Source organism: Callorhinus ursinus, unplaced genomic scaffold (assembly GCF_003265705.2).
Source record: "Callorhinus ursinus isolate GAN/ISIS: 27379988/994484 unplaced genomic scaffold, GSC_fseal_2.0 scaffold24, whole genome shotgun sequence".
In the NCBI taxonomy this organism is placed as follows: Eukaryota; Metazoa; Chordata; class Mammalia; order Carnivora; family Otariidae; genus Callorhinus; species Callorhinus ursinus.
In genome coordinates this window covers 22,084,743-22,103,124 of record NW_027397086.1, presented here as the reverse complement: position 1 = coordinate 22,103,124, position 18,382 = coordinate 22,084,743, and the positions used below count along the sequence as shown (strand labels likewise).

Below are 18,382 nucleotides of genomic sequence, written 5' to 3'. Positions count from 1 at the left end.
GCACAGAGTGTCTGTCTGTCCCCATGGAGCCTGCAGTTCAATGGGGGTGGCAGTCCATAGACAATTAACCACTGAGTGGGAGGAGTTATAAAAGGGGAAGGGAGAGCGCCTGGAAGCATAGAGTAAGGATAACTAATCACCGAGGAGTTTAGGGAAGGTCCCCCAGGTGTAGTGAGCGACACGGAGGCGGGGCTGGAAGGCAGGAGTCACTGCATGAAGCAGGCGGTGGAACTTCAGACAGAAAGTGGCACGTGCAGAGAAAGACCCAAAGTCAAGAGCACAGTGTATCCTGGGAACATCCATCCTTTTGGGGTGGTAGCAGTGGGCTGGAGAAGGTGGGCAGGGTAAGAAGATAGCTGGCCACTTCTAATGACAGTGAGAAATTCAGATTTTATCCTCAGGGCAAGCAGAAACTGACTGACATGAGTAGATTTACATATTTATTTTTACTCAAAGACCACACTAGAGAATAGAGGCAAGAAGGGGCAAGAAGGCATGCTGGGAAAGCAGCAAGGAGGGAAGGGGAGGGAGGCTTGCCTTACTCCAGGTCAGAGGTGGTGGCGCCACAATGCAGCGAGGGGGACCTAGAGGGTACGACACTAAGTGAAATAAGACAGAGAAAGAGACAAGCACCAAATGATTTCACTTATATGGGAATCTAAAAAACAGACGAACAAACAAACAACAAGCAGAAACAGACCCATAAATATAGAGAACAAACTGATGGTTGCCAGGGAGAAAGGATGGTGGGGGGTGGACACAGTGGGTGAAGGGGAGAGGGAGATACAGGCTTCCCATCATGGAGTGGGTCAGTCACAAGGAGGAGAGGAACTGCATGGGGAATACAGCCAGTGGTACTGTGATGGTGATGTATAGTGATTGATTGGCAGTGGCTACACTGGTGGTGAGCAGAGCTTAATGTAGAAACCAGTCACTATGTGGTATGCCCAAAACTAATGTAACATTCTTTGTTAACTATACCTCAAATTTTAAGATCACTTATTATTTTTTTTAAAAATGAATATGATAAAGTCCTACTATCTTTGAGAAATAGTTAAAATTCCAAATAGTTCAAAAAAAATTTTTTTAATGCCACAAGGAGGGCGCCCCCTGGGTGGCTCAGTCGGTTCAGCGTCTGACTCCCATTTTCAGCTCAGGTAATGGTCTCAGGGTCGTGAGATCAAGCCCCACATCGGGGCTCAGCAAGGAGTCTGCTAAAGTTTCTCTCTCCCTCCACTCCTCCCTGCGCTCACTTTTGCGCATGAGCTCTCTCTAATAAATAAATCTTTTAAAAATAAATAAATGCAGCAAGAAGTCTTCTTTTGTATTAAGATTACTATTGGATGGCTGATTTGGGGATCTGTAGTAAGAACCCAACACTATAAAGGGTTTTTATTTTAAAATCTTATAATTAAGGGCGCCTGGGTGGCTCAGTCGTTAAGCGTCTTCCTTCGGCTCAGGTCATAATCCCAGGGTCCTGAGATCGAGTCCCGCATCAGGCCCCCACTCAGCAGGAAGGCTGCTTCTCCCTCTCCCACTCCCCCTGCTTGTGTTCCCTCTTTAGCTGTCTCTGTCACATAAATAAAAATTAAAATAAAAAAAATTAAATCTTCTAATTAGATAACAAGATTTTTAGTTTTTACTTTTAAATCTTTTAATTACCTAACAAAGATTTTAGAAATCTTCAGGACAGATAAATCCTGGGTTAGCCCAGGATGAACGTCATAACGTGGAAATGTCATGTACTCTTTTAAAATTGTGCAGAATCCAAAATGTTTCCCAATGAAGGGATGATGGTGATGGGAAAATGGGCAAATACAGGCCTCAATAAAAAAACCCAGAAGGAGAAAAAGAAAAAAATAACATTTGGTTTTGTGACAGATCTCCTTCTGTCACCATGAGTTCCTTGAGAAGCAGGGGCTCCGGTACCTCCCATGGGACCGGGGGTGGGGTGGGGGTGTCCTTGTGGAAGGAAAGAAGGGATGAACGAATAAGCGAACAAATGAATGAATACATACTGACTAAAGGCGTTTGAGGATTCTTTTTGATCTTTCTTGGTTTTGTTATTTTCATTTCCTGGCAGGGGCCACCCCTCACGCCTCTTACACACATCTGCTGTGGCCCCGGCAGAGATGGGAAGTGGAGGGAGGTGGTCAGAAAAGGCTTCCTTCTACGTATTGGTCACTTAAGGATGTGTTACTCTGTGCATATTTCAAAGTTAGGTAAATTGGAACCTTGCCTCGTTTTCCTGAAAAACTGGCAGCCCAGAAAACTTTTATTCAAATATTTGTCATAAATGCTATTTGGTTAAAATGTAGACTTTGTGGCTAAACATAACTTCATAAATATGCATTTACGATGCTTGTTATAAGCGTTTCCAAAAGCCAAAATTGGAAAAGGCCACATTCCCAGAAAGGAGAAGGAAACTACATTTTGGGGAACTATTGTGTTTCAGGTAGCACGCTGACCCCCTTTTACGAACGGGGCATGGAGGGTGGATGTTGAGCAACTTACCCACAATCGCGTGGTTAATGGCAAACTCTGAACTTGAATTCAGATCTGTCAGACTTCAAAGCCCATGCTCCTTGTGCTCTCTCTTTTTGCTTTCATGTCATAAAAACAAATAAAGAAAAGTCAGTATGGGTCTGTAGGAGTGAGGCATAGTAGAGAAATCCAGATAAGGTGCTACAAGCAAAAGCTCTTTGAAGATTGTTACTGTGAACTCTTAGGAGGGAGGAATGAGAAAGAAAGATTCTGAACTTGACTCTTCCTCCTTTGCACCTTAGTCTATTAATTTTTTATTTTAATTTTACAAATGACCAACATAAGATCTTGCCTTCCCTGAACGCTTAGCATTGAGATCGACAAAAACATCTCTCCTCCCTCCTTTTGACTTGTTTTCAGAGTCAAGTGTTAACAGATTCCATGGATTGCATTATTATAGTTAGATCAACCATTGTTTCTCTCATTTTAAAAGAGCTCTTATCCTGAGTTTTCTTCCTCCTTTTAAATGCTGCCTACCTTCTACAGGATGTTGTTGGGGCAATATTAAGTCTTTTCACAGGACTGTCTCTTGGCCCTGGTACTCTGAGTCTCTTTCTCTCCCATTTGTCACAGTTGATGAGGATGTTCCCATCTGCCAGGCATATGGAATTGGTGGTGCTCAGCAAATCTTTGTTCCAGTCTGGTCCCAGAGTATTTTGGGATTATCTTGTAAATTCTTCCTTTCCTCTCCTGTGCCCTCAATATGCTCTATCTCTACTGTAGCAGCTATGGAAATCTACCTTGGAATCGAATTAATGATGTCTGCTTTCCCTCTTCAACTCAACTGTGAGCTTCTGGAGGCCAGGACTGGGTCTCATTCATCTTTGTGGGTCCCTTTCCTGACCCCCAACAGGGGGAGCACAGCACATTCCACAGAGGAATAAGCCCATCCCCATTGATTGGTTTGAGACATTTTGTTGGCTTGAGTCCATGCTAACCTGTCATTCCTAATAATTCTATGCACAAATGGAGAGGTTTGGAAAATAGATTAGTCAAGAAGGTGAATTTTGTGCTACTGCCAATGTGAGACCCCTAAACATAGCATCATTATAAAGTTTTCCTGGTGTGGATTTTTATTTCCCTTGGACATTATTTGGAAGAAAGTGTGGATTCCCACATTATTCTAACCATGTTTTACATAAATAAAAATAAGCCGTAGTTAACACTTAGAGGACTTTTAGGAGTTACTCTAGATTTTTCTCAGGTAATCCCAGCCTAAATCAATAGGTTATGGTCAGCTTCAGAAACAGTAATACAGTAACGGTATTGTCTTCCATTTATGGAGTCAGGAGTCAGATAGTTGTCATCTGGCCTAAACTGGGGCAGCCCACAACCCTCCAGGTTGATAAGATCATGGAGAAGGTTGTGACTCTCACGCTAGTTTTCAGGATACTTACAGAACCTCTTCACCTCCAGAGGTATTTGAAACTTGGGTAGTTTACAAAAGTTATACCTTTGAATTCAACTCAAAAAGCATTATTGGACACCTACTCTATACCCCAGCCTTTGTGATACTTTGATTTCCTGCCGACTGGAGTGCCTCTTTTTTACTGCATTTGGTAAGGAAGGTCCAATGTTCCTTTAAGAACATTGGAACGTAGGGGTAAAGGACAAATCCACCTCTGGAACAGTCCAAGGGAGGAAAAGAGCCTCTTAGGCACTGGTGTTGTTTGATCCTGGTTCCAAAAACATGGTCAAGGGACAATGATGGTGGAAAGATCTCTCCCCCAGGGAGAGCCCTGTTTTGTCTGTGGTTCATGATTCTGTTATTTGTTTGGACCTTTTTCAGGTGAGCCGTAATTTTGAGCTGGTTGGACGGGTTAACTTGGATCAGCTGGAACAGATGAAGGAAAAGATGGAGAGCTCCAGCAGTGAGGACGACGACAAGGAAGAAGAAATGAACAGCAAGGCTGATGACAGAGGTTAGTCCCAGCCCTGCCCTCGGAGGCCCAGATGGCATCTAGCACGTCCATGGTGAGACAGAAGGGAGGCAGAAGGTTGTTGGAGGAGGAACAGAAGGAATGATCCTTCTTAGTTAAGTAGCAGAACAGACTGACTTAAGAAACATGTCAGGGGCCATGTCTTCATAAACTATTACCAGCTATAGGAACTCCAAGGAAAACAGACATTTTCTAACTATAGCTATATGTTTGTTAAAAAGTATATGGGGGTGATTTGTTTTTAATAAGGAAAACTGGTGTCTAGGGAAACTTCACAGTAAGGACAGGCAGACAGAGGACACTAAAGCTATGGGGGAATGTGAATGAACTTCCCATTGAGCACTTAAGTAATATTGCTGCTGCTGGGGTAAAATTGAGGCTGTGTGAGGAGGGGTGGGCTGCAAAGGACTTGAGCCCTGAGCTTTTCCAGAAGTCCCTCTGCCTGGCCCTTTTCTAAACCCCATCGCTGCTCTTTTTGCTCTGTGAAGAGGGAGAAAGAGGCCAACAGTTTTCATTCAGCCGTGTGTTTACACGGAAAGTTTTCATGGGATTTTTGTACTATTTTTCCAATTTCCTCTGAGTCTATAATTACTTTCAAAATAAAGTTTTTCAGAAGTATATTTAGCTGTAGACATATATTTATATGATCTAGAATTGGTGTTCTGTATTGTTCAACATAGAACATTGTGGAAATCCCAGGACGGGTGCATAAGAATATGGGTTTGGGATCTGTTAGGTTAGTTATTGTAGATTCATCAAAAGCACATGGATAACAAACATGAAAAATAAACATTATAGATATGAGAAGAATGATGTTAGTTACTAGCATTGAGCTTCCTTATGTGCCAGATCCAGTGTTGGTGGGTTTTATATAACCCTTTTTTCTTTAATCTTCTATAATGTAAAGGGTTCTGCAGTCGGCCTGCCTGGATTTGGCTCCCAGTTATGCTACTAAAGTAGCTGTGACTTTGGGTAAAGTATTTTACCTCATGTGCATTCATCATCTATAACAATAATAATATCACCTACCTCTTAGAGTTGTGGAAAGCTTGAATGAGATCATGTACAAGACACCAGCCCAATTCCCGGAACATAGTAACCACCACATAAATGATAACCCTGCAATGTACATGGTATTATTATATCATTTTACAAATGGAGAAATAAAGGCCCAGGAAATTTAAGAGCTCATTCAAAGGAAAGAAAAAAACATCATACCTTGGAGACTGAATTTAGGTCTTCTGGCTCCAAAGGCAAAATCTCTTTGTACTACATCCCCTTTCCCCAACCCTTTGTCAGTGGAATGTTCTTCATCGAAGGGAACCTAACCCTGAATCCCCTTTGGGCTTCACTCTGAGGTGCGCTTCTGCAGAATATCTTTGCTTTTCCTCCTTGCTCCATCTACAGGCCTATGAAAGCCTATTTGGTGGCCATTTCCCTTGAAGCTTCTCCCTGTTCTTTTTCCTCACCTGCCCCACTTCCACTCCATTCCCACCATGACACCATAGCAGGAGACCACAGGTTTGCAACACGAGGGGCCAGTTGGGCCCCTTGATCCCTAGTGAAGAAAACAGCAGGGACTGCCGACTCTTCAAAGCCCCCATGCCCGTGATCAACCTGAAAAGCGAATGGACAAAGAACACATCCTACCATCTAGGTTGATTGCCCTCGTAAAGTTACAGCTTTTATTAGGAGAGGCCATAGTGATCCATTTCTTGCAAGGAAAATGGCTATGATCTAAGGAAGCATGGTTCCCAATTTTTTTTTTTAACATTTCACAGATATGTTCTTAGTGATGAATTCTTTAACGTCTGTGCACTGTTACCAGAGTTCTCTGGAAGAGGATGCTTTTGACAGAGGGTACAGAGGCTCCTTTTGCTTCATGATGCTCTGTGCCCTGCTGTTCCTCTCCAGGAAATAAATTATTCCTCGTTGGATGCTATGACTTTTTTTAATCTCTGAAGCTGAGCACATATGATTTTAGAGGTTATAAGCATGGCAGAGGCAAGAACCCCTTTTAGTCCTCCCCTCCTCTGTGATTCCTCCAAAATGAAAGCATCGCAAATTAGAAAAATAAATGGCAGTTAGGGATGGGGGGCACCAGGCAAATTCCCTTGCTTGCCTGGCTTGGCTATCCCCTTCGCTTGGGCACTGGGGCATCAGACCAGTTCCGTTTGATTGGAAAGAATTTCATGGGGTCTGATCGCTTCTCACCGGGAAGTGTAGTATCCACATTCGTGAGCCCTAACCACATGGGGGAAAAAAAAGTCTTGGGGTGAAGGAGCCTGTATTCCTCTCTCTGAGGGTCGGGGATCTATGTGAGTAACTTCTAGTGATGCTAATGGGCTTTCCAAGCCTACCCCCCCATCCCCCTTGCCATTCTTGAAAGAACAGCCTCCTTTGTCTCATCTCCTTTGAATCAATTTTCCACCATCTAGGTATATTCTTGCCAACAAGAAGAAATGGCACACAATAGCCTCGGGGTGTTTTTGCCAGACGGTCTGTCTTCTAGGAGTAGCGCGGGAGGTGGCTTTAGTACAGCTCTCAGGGCTGATGGAGAGCGATTTGATGTGTGACAGGTAATGACTAGCCTCCTCCTTTGAGGATGAAACAGCACGAGCCATTGGAAAGAATAGATGACTGGTTTCATGTTTCCTAAGGGTAAAGGAGCAAATGTGCCAGGAGCATGCCCCTTGTTGGCATTGTAGACTTTCATCAGGCACACTCAGTTCGGGGGGCTCACGTCCTTGTAGCTCCCCCACTCTCCGTGCCCTTTCCAACATGGGAACTGGAGAGAAGACTGACCGCCGCCACACTGCAGGTCCTGCCTAGGCAGCTCGGAGGGAATTTGAAAGAGAAGAAGCCAGGCATGAAGAAATCAAAATTAACCCAAGCAGAATCCTCCCCACCCCCTCTCATTATGCAGTTGGGAGGAGTCAGGAAGGCATTCTGTTGATTTCTTGCCCAAGATAATCCCTGCTAAGGAATTAATGCGCAGAGCAGATGGTGCTGTCTCATTTCCAATGAAAAGAATCAAGGAAGATAGTCTGTGCAATTATTTTTAATGGCTTGTGTGGTGATCTTCTTAATTTGTGAGAAAATGTTTCATCTTTTGTTAAAACTGGCCCTATTCACATAGCTTTTTGTGCTAAAGATTAAGGCAGCACAGAGACACCTATCCTGTTAACATCATCCTGAGGATTTTATTAGATGGAGTATTTCAACCAGGAGACATCCTCCTGTACCATCTTGTATGTACAGGCATAGAGTGATCAGATATGTAGAGATGATAGACATTTCCCTATCCACTGCCCTCATTTTACAGCGTGGCCACAGGCCTGTCTCAGTCCTGCTGTTATTCCCCAAGGGAAGATGGGCCCTCTGTGGTATAATGAAAGACATATGGGCTTGGGACTCAGGAGAACACAAAGGCCATGTGAGCTCTCCTCTTTGAGTTTGCCAGGAGGAGTGGTCTGTGAACAAATAGCTGGCCAGTCCGCATTTATCAGACCCCTAGCATGTGCCCAGCGCCATGGAGAAAACAAAACGACAGTCAATATTTGATGTTTACAACAGGCCTGTCCAGAAACGTCTATATCCCCACATTCATGAATACCACCAATTGAGGAGTAGATACCAGTCAGCCGGCCAGGGTCCCTCACCAGCTGAGGACATGCTTTCACATACCAGCCTCCCTGTCATCCAGGATTCTCGTTCACGCTAGGTTCTTTGCTTGCAGATCTCATTCAGGGCTCGTAGCCACCCTGTGAGGTGTTGATTATGACATCCGTGACAGGTGAGCACAAGTTGTGAGCCCCCGGCCTTACTTGGAACCAGCCAAAACTCTGAGGTCTGCTATGCGGAACCTGGTCCAGTGCCTCTACGTTCTTTTTAGTGAGCAAAGATAAACCTGTGTAGGATAGAAAGTGAATAGGTGCTAACCCGGGAGGCACTGACAGAGCATCCCAGAAGAAAGAGATGTGGTAGATGAACCTGCTGAGACACTGTTGGAATGGACAGAGGGGTTCTTCAGGCCAGAAAGCCCCAGATTATTTGTGATGGGAGCAGCTGGGGCCATGAGGAGGCATGGGAAGGCTGGGGGCCTGGGAACCAGGAGCGGTTCTTGAGAACTAGCCAAGAAACACCCTTAGGTGAGAAGCCGGTAGGAGAAAGAGTAAGGAATCTGGAAATTGCCTTCACAGATGGTTTTACAAGTGAAGGTAGGAGAGGAGGTTTCCTGATGAATGTGGACTAACCTCTTCTGCCTCCTCGCACAGCACACAGGTAACACTTCTGCTTTCTCCTCACAGATCTGATGAGATTTTCCGACCGTGGCGCTGCTATTAACACCGAGAAGCGTTTTCCATGTGAATTTTGTGGAAGGGCGTTTTCACAGGGCTCTGAGTGGGAAAGGCACGTGCTGAGACACGGCATGTAAGTTGAGCCATCCCAAGCCATCACTTTCCCAGAGAAGTGAGAAGTGGCAGGGAGAGCAGTTTCTTTTTGTTTTTTCATTGTTGTTGTTGTTTGTGGGGTTTTGTTTTTTTTTTGTTTTTTTGGGGTTTTTTTTGGTTCCCCTGACAATCCATAGACCCCTCCCTCTGTGTCACACTTCTGGGCATGGGAGGAGAGGCAGTTGTCTGGAACTAGGTTTTGTTCTTTTCTGTTGTTTTTTTAAATGGTCACCCATACACAAGTCAAATGAGGAAAAATCATCTTTACGAATGACAAATCCCACCCAAGCCCTCATGTGGAAGTTTAGTGCTATTCTCCAGCCAGTGTCCCTTCAGCTTTCATTAGCGTGACATTCTCTGATAGAGCGTGGACCGGGGTCAAAAGATCTGGCTTCTGTTCCTGCCTCTGTGATGACTCATTCCCTGAGTGGCCTTGAACATGCCCTCGCACCTCTTGGTGCCTTCAATGCTCTGCCTCGGGGACAGAGCCAGCTTCTGCCTGCCTCCCAGGTAGGTGGGAGCATACCCATAAAACACTTAAAAAAAATCCTTGAACATAAAATCGTCCCCTAGACAAGGCACTCTTAGCCCATGAGACACAGAGAGAACCTAGGAGTTGGTCCTCGGGTAGAAAATGGCCCAGAAACCCCAAACATCTAAACTTCAGAGAAGATTAACTAAGCTTCCCGAGACATGGGTTCCATCTTCAGGTTTTTGCTCTTTGTTTCTCTGATTTTTTTCTGGACCTGTTCATTAAATCTTACCCGAGTTCCTCTTTTTAGTCTTATTAAATATGGCCAATCTCCCAGCTTGTGGGTTCCATGGATGAGCTTGAGCAAAAGACAGTTCTTGCTACTACCACTTGTGACTTATGACTGACCCAGTAGATGAGGGATATAATAATGGATACTTTTGTAGATTCACATCTTCAATAAGATGCCAGAAAGACATGACCTAAGCATAACATGTAGCAAGGATAAATCACTGGCAATTTAGTCCTACATTCGTGGCATTTATGCAAAGGAAACCCCAAGGTCTTTTTAGGATCAGGGAAATAAGGACACTTTTTGGCTTAATTAGAAAAAAATGCATACTCACCCATCTCTCCCATCAATGTTTTTGCAGGGCATTGAATGACACCAAGCAGGTGAGCAGAGAAGAAATCCACCTGAAAGAGAGTGTGGAGGACAGTATTAAGATGCCCTCTATAGAGGAAAAGGAAGATGACGAGGCAATCGGGATAGACTTTTCCCTAAAGAATGAAACAGTAGCCATCTGTGTAGTAGCTGCTGACAAATCTCTCCTGGAGAATGCAGAGGCCAAAAATGAATAAGCGTTTGGTGAAATTCTTAATCAAACCGTACTTGAACCGTGATGAGAAAGTGGGAGGGCCAGCTTGGGCTGAGAAGGGGGGGGGGAGGGACAGAAAAGAAGACAGAACAAAGCTGCTTTTTAGGACTGAACAATCTATTTTCAAAGCACTGGTACCTGTGTGAGTGAGTATGTAAATTAAAGTTATTTAAATGGTTGGAATATGTGGCTCCTTTTCCATCACTACACCTTTCCTTCCGGATCTTCATCATGGAAGCGTCATTTGTTTTGGAATATGGAAGCACCTCCCGTGCGCACGGTGTGCTCCGTGGCGGTCTTTGGACAGGATGCAGAAACAGAAGCTCCATGACAGTAGAAGACTTCTCTTAGGGGAACAACTTTTTGACGCACATCTTTTGGTGCGTTTTTCTAGTTTTAATACCTTAAGCTTTTTCAAGACCTAACTGCAGCCGCTTTGGGAAAAAACAAACAAACAAAAACCACAAAAAAAAAAAAAAAAAAACCAGAAAACAAAAAACTGCTTTGCATAAAACAGTCACCTGTTTCCTAGTACCTCAAACTTAACCAAGGGAATTCTCTGCATTTGTCAGTACTACCTGTCGTCGTCGTGGTTAAATGTAGAGAGAACTGCTGGGCAAGACGGTGAATGGAGAAAAAAAAAAAGAGTTTTAAAGAAAGGAACACAAATTGTGCTTAAAATCCCCACGTGGGTTTTATTTCTTAAAATACTGTGATTTTTTTAATTATTTTAGTAAAAAACAAAACAAAAAAAAGAAACAGACTTTAATTATTAGATAACTGTTTGTGAATTGTCATCCTTTATTCCAGGTAAGCTGTTTATTAGCGTTCAACTATAATTTAGAATTTGGTAGATTCATGTGAGCTAATTTTACGGTGACTGTGGATTTTTGTTTGCCATGTTTATTTTCTATCAATTTGAGTGTTACAAACACAGCACAATTCAGTTTTCACATAAATTGTTTTTTGTGTGCGTGTTATTATTTTACTTTGGGGGGCAAGGGAGATTGAGTTTTTTTGTGAATAGGAATGTTTTTATTTTAAACATGGAAATAACAAAGAAGTTAACTTTTTTTTTCTTAATTTAACTAAAGAACCAAACTTTTTGGCACAGCTATGCAGCTTGTGGGCCAGACGAGGAAGTCCTCTTCACCCTTTTGTTGCTCGTCAAATTAACACGTTATCCGTCTCACACAAATAATTTGTTAGGATGGGCTGGCTTTTGTGTGTGATTTCAAAATGTGTGTTCTGTTTTTGTTTGCATTGTATTTGGGGGAGGGTTTTTCATTTATTTTGAGGGACAAGGGGATGTGCTAGAATCCCATCCCTTTGGTGAGAGTGGACAAGAAATACTTATATCCTACAAGGAGCCTGGAGAACTACTTTTTTTTTTTTTTTTTAAACTCTAGCTACCAGCTGCTCTGTTTCCCCATATTAGCTTTTTCAGGAGGGAGCAGCTTAGACTAAATCTAAGTCTACATTTATAATATGTTCTGATTGTGAACAAAGGGTTTCATTCCAAAAAAGTAGAACTTTCCTTGAAGCCTAGGTTATAGAGAAGCCTGTGTGCATGTGCGCTTGGATGCGTGTGTGCTTGTGTGCGTGTGTGTGAGTCCTTTGGTTTTCATGTTTTGTTTTGTTTTGTTTTTTACTTGGAAGGGTTGCGGGAGGGGGAGGGAAGAAAGGGACAGGGAATTGCTGAGATGACAGTGTCCCACACAGCTTCAAATAAAATCCATGGAAAGATAGTGCATTTGTGGAATAAGTGCTTACTTGAAAAGCATGTTCTTCTTTTATTTTCTTGCTGTTAAGAAATTTTATTTGTAGGGAGTTTGTTTTAATTTAATTTTTTTTTTTTTAGGGATGGGGGCCATCATGTGGAAACCAGAAAATGGGGAAAGTGTGATCTAGACAAAGATAACATTTTGTGTCCATATTTGTTTTTAATTGGCCTCATTTCAAATGTATTAAACAGTTGCATACCTGGATTGGGTGTTTGTAATGGTTACCAAAAAAAAACAAAAAAAAAAAACAAAAAAAAAACAAAAAGGAAAAAAAAGAAAAAGGAAAAAAAGAAAATAATTGTGACATGCTTTTATCACTACTTTATTTTTCAAATAACATGTAAATATTGTAATCCATTGGATTTTGTTTTGCTAACCTGTTAATAAAAATATGGGACCATTATCCTTTTAACAGGGCTAGAATGTCATTTTTTTCTGTTTTCAAACATATACCTGATATTTTGTGGCCGCACATTTTGGATGCATTATAATTCTGTTGACTGTAATGACATAGAATTTACAACATTTTTTTTTTTGTTTAATTTATACAGAGGACATTTTTTTTTCAGAGCTTGAGAGAAGAAAATAAATAGCAAAATGAGAACCTGTTGACTCCAATAATCAGTGTTTCCCGACACTTGATAGGAGAGAGGGAGATTCTGAGTTCTTGAAGCCAAGGGTTTTAAAAACAACAAAAACACACAAGTAGGTTATTCAAGTTGTTTGCAACATACATTTTTGTAATGAAATGTGAGAAATTAATAAAGAATTTTTTTCACATGTGTCTATGTGCATCTGTTGTAGATCATTTACAGTTATGACTACAGATATGAAATGTAAGAATAACAACACAGCATTGCCTTTCAGTGCATGTACATGAGAGCTAATTCAGGCCACTGAATCTACACAGGTATGGAAAACAAAGGTCATATTAAAGTGAGGTGTGAGCTGGGGTTTTAAAAGTTAGCATTTCTGCATCAGATATTTATCACCAATTGGAATTTTATGGAGGGAAGGTTTTCCATCAAAAATGTGAATCAAAAATGTCGTATGAAGCTTCAGAAAGAGGAAGTACTAGTGATTAAATGTCATCTGGGGACCCTGAATCCACGGGGAATTATTTTAAGCTAACTGCAAGACACAACCACTGCCACAAACTTACTTTGCATCCTGCACCGGTAATTATTATCGTTAACATATTCTTTGAGCTATGCTATTATAAACCAAAGGAAAAATTAATAGTCATGAAAACTAGAGGGAGAGTAAATTAAAATCATCACTGACTGTTAAACTCAGAGCTGATTTATACTGTCTTGACTTCACCAGGGTTAGGAGAAGAAAGGTTCATGGATCTCTTGTCCAGAGCTTGTTCTAAAATTTTGGTTCTCACACCTCCTTGTCCTCTTTATCTCTTCCATAGAGGAAAGTTTTTAAGACACAGGAATATAAAACAAAATGAGAAATTAGGTAAGTCAGAACCCAAAAGGAAAATGAGGACTAAGTAGCAACATGATTACAGTAGAGAATTGGCAAAAATGCACCCCAAGAGGCCATGCATGAGCCATATATTTGCCTCAGAGCTTTCTGGTAGGCAAGGCAATGAAAGATCAATCAAGAATCACATTCTTAGTAACTTTTTATTACCAAATGCTCAAGAGAAACTCACTCAACCTTTTCTAAATCTGCAAATTGGGAAGTTTCTTCTGTGTGTTTTTCTAAAGGAGAGAAAGCTATGTAGAACTTGTCCATTGCAAAACAGCTCTTATGGCCACCATCAAATATTTAATGAACAGTGTTTTTACTGAGTTGTCTACTCCATATTCCCACTTTGTTTTGTGGAAATGAAGTGGAATTTACTGCTACATTAGTCATGGTAGGGGCTGCAATAAGGCAACTCCTTGGAACCACAGAAGTACGCCTCCATCTGGTGACTCAGGAATCCATGCTCCCCCATCTGATACTGCCATCTCAACACATGAATCCTGGGATCATTGTTGAGAGCTTTAGGTAGTCTACTTACTTATATGCCTCACCCAGGAAGTAGCACACATCACTTCTAGTCTTGCTTCAAAGGCTAGATCTGCTCACAAGGCCCCACCTAATCAGGAGAAAGCTAAGAAGTGTGTGGTCTTGTCTACCTGTGTGCCCAGGAAGGACACATGAACTGACAAACTACCACAATCAGGAACTTAATAGAAGTTTCCTTTGGAAACAGTAGGGACAGAAACCCCCTATTCTTCATAAAGCACAAGATGCTGGTCTCATCACCCATGCCCTTAACCAATATTTTGGAGCAAATACTTGGTGCTAGCCACTGTGTAACAACAAATGACCAACATGGCACCTTTCTCCTGACAGCTCATGAATAATGAGGCCAGAGTTGCAACGTGGGAAAAATGAGCAGCACAGGAGGTTCTAGGGCTTGCTGGACCATTAGCTACCTCTGTGGGTACTGGTAACCCTGGGGAAGGATGGCCTTGATTGTGAACGCCTTTTCTCCGTCTAAAAGCTCACATTTGCTTTAGGGAAAGCATACAAGAAATTGGTTCCCCATACACATTTGGAGGGTCTTTAGCCCTAGGTTTAACAAACATTACTATAAGACATGCTCTTCCCTTGCAACTCTCCCTATTTCAGGGCCAGGGGTGTGATAGAGGACAGCACTCGGTCACAGAGACTGTAAGATGCTTCAAGGTATTGTGCTCATTATTCCCTGAAAATGTCAGTTCTTTTCCAAACACCCTGCTCTGCACATGCCGTTCCCTCTGCCTTCAGTGAACTCCTTTTATTACCCGAAATTACCTGCCCTTCAAGACCCAACGTCAATATAACTTATGATGTGATGCTTTCCCTGACTCTACAGTCACCCTACTTATCACCTGTCCCTTGCCTTAATAAACATTTATTGAAGACTCTTCTCCTCCCCACACCCCACCCCAGCTCAGACTAAGTAGCTGAAACACATTGCTGTCAGATGCAGCTAGCCTTTTTAAATTCAAATATATTCCTGTTGATACCAAGTGTTAGTTCTCATCTGATTTGGCATCAATGTTACATTTTCTTTCAGAGCCTGAGATTGCTTTTTTAAATATCTAAGTAAAAATAGGCAGTTCAGATGAAAAATGCCTTTGTCTGAAACTCTAGGCTCTCTCTGAAAAAACATCAGAACACTGAACACCAGCACTCCCCCTCAAGAGGTCACTTTGGCCATCCCCCTGCCATCTTGCGCCAATGTGAAGAGGAAACAGATGGGGAGGTCTGCTAGGTCTGAAGAGTAGGCATCGGTGGTGCCTGACCAGGGTGTGGGGTAGGGGAGGCAGAAGCCAGAACTGGAGATGTGTGGCGGTGACAAGGGGGTAGACTGTGTGAAGATGCAGAGTGGTGAAGGCAAATCTCAAGGATGGAGAGGGTAGCTCCAGAGGCAGGTTTGAGGGAAGACATTTCCTTGGAATAGGAGAGAGTCGGACATGTTTATCATCCTGAAGGAAGGAGTCATGGTAGTGGTAGGGTAACTGGCAAGCGGACTCATCCTGGGATCCAGGCCACAGGAGGGCAATGGGCTTTGCAGATGGAGAGGGGCTCTTTCCTCCTGGGGGGCGGGAAAGTAAGAGGAAAGGAACGTGCTCTCTGTGTGCATCCACAGGTGGAAGATGCAGGTGGGGACTGGATTCATGCTGATGAACCTTATCTTTGGGGTGAGATCCAAAGTGACAGGTGGGGGATGACCTGGCAGAGAGGTGGAGATCTGGAACTGCTACAGACGGCCACATAGAACTGAGGGGAGGGGTCAGGGAAGCGGAACAGAACAGAGCACAGTTATTATGTTCTCCAAATGACAGAAACTGCTTACTCCAAGGGTCTGGGGTAATAGATCTTTTGCTAGGACTTCTCTCACACCCCCACTCCCCCACACACACACACCACAACCACCATCACCACCTAATAAAGAAAGGAAATGGGGAGACAGAGAGAGCCAGCTCTTGGAATCTTGGAATCAGAAGGGATACTTCCTTTCTCCGCCTACTTAATTATCTGGCTTTTTGAATTAGCCGTGGAAAGCAAACTTGCCTTGTTCCTATTCACAATTTCTCTCTTGAGTTTGCTCCCATTAATGAAACAGCTTAGTTTGGTTTAGCTAACTGCATGCATGACTTCCAAAAACCACATCACAATGCGGGAGGAATGCAGCCTCTAGCAATGCTACAGCAGCTTAACCACATTGTTTAGAGAGAGGAGCAGGGCAGTGCCAGTGGCTCTGAAATCCATTTAAGATGTGTGAAAACACAAGATTGAAATTCTGACCTTTCCCCGAAGCTGAAAGAACCTACTCCAGGGGGCTGTTTGGATGACTGCGGCTGCAGGCCTGGGCCCATCCATGGCTCCCCAGGACCCTGGCTGCCAGTGGCCCATCCAGCTGGGAAGCCCTGCCTCTCTGTGTCCATCTGTCCCTGACGGGGGCACCGACCTGAAAGCCACTGGGCACTTTGGACGGGGAGATGCTGCTGAAAGAATAGCACTGAGGCCAGAGGAGGAGGGAGGTCATCAAAGGGCAAAGAGAGGAAACCCTTATCTAAACCCTATGGGTCCAGGTCAACGGTCACCAACTGCCTTTTCAGATTTGCATCAGAGAGGAGATGCTACCCCATGGGCTTGCTGATGCTAACCCAGATGTCAAAATGTTTGAGGCATCCTGGGGCAGGAGGAAGTGCATGGAACTTGGAATTAGTCACATAAATGGTATGCACTTAGCACAGTGCATTTCTCATAGTCTGTGCCCAAATGATATAAGCCATCATTGTCCTTGTCATGTGGTCAACTCCTTAATGATTTGGAATCTTTGCTTCCCCATCTGCTGAGGCCAACGAGGTTTCCTTAAAGTGGCTTCAGATGAATGTAGGTAAGAGAGAATATGATATGTTTGGCCCCTGAATCTACAAGCTACTGATTTTTCCCCTGCTGGGACCTACAAAAATGTAAAGAGTAGGGGTTCTTTAGACGGAATGTGTCGTAATGGAAGATCTTTAGCTCACGGTACAGGCTCTGGGGTCAGACAGAGACAGGTTTGAGTGCCAGGTCCTTTTCTTATTTGCTTTGAAAGCTTTGACACATTTTCAGCCTTTCTGGGCCTTGGTGTCTTCATACAATGAAGATGAGGAGTGTGTATTGTGAAAATGCAAGGAGATGAGGCAGAGTCAAGCAGAGGAGGTCCATGTGATGGGAAATACTGCTTCTTGAGAGCAGGGGCTCTCTTCGGCTTCCTGTGGTATTCCTATACCTCTGAGCACACCTGGCCCATAGGAAAGGGGCTCAATAAGAATCTATGGCCTGACTGAGAGGTGAGGCAGGAGAATATTGGTGCCAATTTCTGAAAGGAGGCGTGGCCCAAGGAGACCTCTGATTTTTACTAGTAGCTCAGCTGGGTCAAGGCAGTGTTTACACCCTCAAAGCCTTTGGTATGTGCCTGAGCCTTTTTATTTTTTAATGCAATTCTTTTCAAGCTTTCTGAAAACAAAAGTATTCTTCTGCAAGCCTGTGTCCTGCAATCTACCCAACTCACTTCTTAGGGAGGTGGTGAGGGCAGATGGTAATACAAACTTTTTTTTTTTTTTAAGATTTTATTTATTTATTTGACAGAGAGAGACACAGTGAGAGAAGGAACACAAGCAGGGAGTGTGGGAGAGGGAGAAGCAGGCTTCCCGCCGAGCAAGGAGCCCGATCCTGGGATCATGACCTGAGCTGAAGGCAGGCGCTTAATGACGGAGCCACCCAGGTGCCCTGGTAATACAAACTTTTGAGATCTGAGAGATCTGTCTTAGAACGCTGGCTCTACTATTGACTAGAATTGGGACCATGGGAAAAATCACTTACCCCCCCACCCCCGCCCCGGCCCCATGAAGGAAAAGTCGTCTTTTCCTTCCCTGTGGAATAGGGTGTTCATAAATAAAGCACTGCCAGGGACTAGAGCAAGATGGTGGAGGAGTAGGAAACCTAAATTTTGTCTGGTTCCAGGAATTCAGCTAGATAGGTATCAAACCATTCAGTATACACCTACAAACTCTGGATAAATGGCGGGGGTAGGGGCCTCTGTCAGCTGCTACCGGCAAGTGATAAGAGCAGCAGAGCACAAAATCAGAAATTTTAGAAGTCGGCTCCACTGAGGGACATCGCTCCAGTGGCTAAGCAGGAGGTGGAACCCTCGCTGGGACAGTGTTGTCTCAGGACCCTCGGGGTCACAGAAAGACTGGAGGTGCCTGAGTGCGGCAGAGCTCCCAGGTATCAGAGCAGGGAAGCCAACTGCAAAGATGGAGCA

The 18,382-nt window shown here is 43.5% G+C and overlaps 1 protein-coding gene across 11 annotated transcripts in view; it reads left to right on the top strand.

Annotated features, from left to right (window-relative positions):
* Positions 1–12,828, top strand: part of ZNF462 (zinc finger protein 462) — a 135,907-nt gene extending 123,079 nt beyond the window's left edge. For 9 of the 11 annotated variants that reach the window (XM_073876605.1, XM_073876608.1, XM_073876609.1 and 6 more), the window contains exons 11-13: positions 4,334–4,466; positions 8,795–8,918; positions 10,064–12,828. In XM_073876605.1, the coding sequence (XP_073732706.1) occupies positions 4,334–4,466; positions 8,795–8,918; positions 10,064–10,271 (465 nt within the window). In that variant the 3' untranslated portion in view covers positions 10,272–12,828. Of the gene's footprint in view, positions 1–4,333; positions 4,467–8,794; positions 8,919–9,302; positions 9,449–10,063 lie in introns of all 11 variants that reach the window. The other 2 variants (XR_012373524.1, XR_012373525.1) reach the window with 2 other exon arrangements.
* The last annotated feature ends 5,554 nt before the right edge of the window (positions 12,829–18,382 follow it).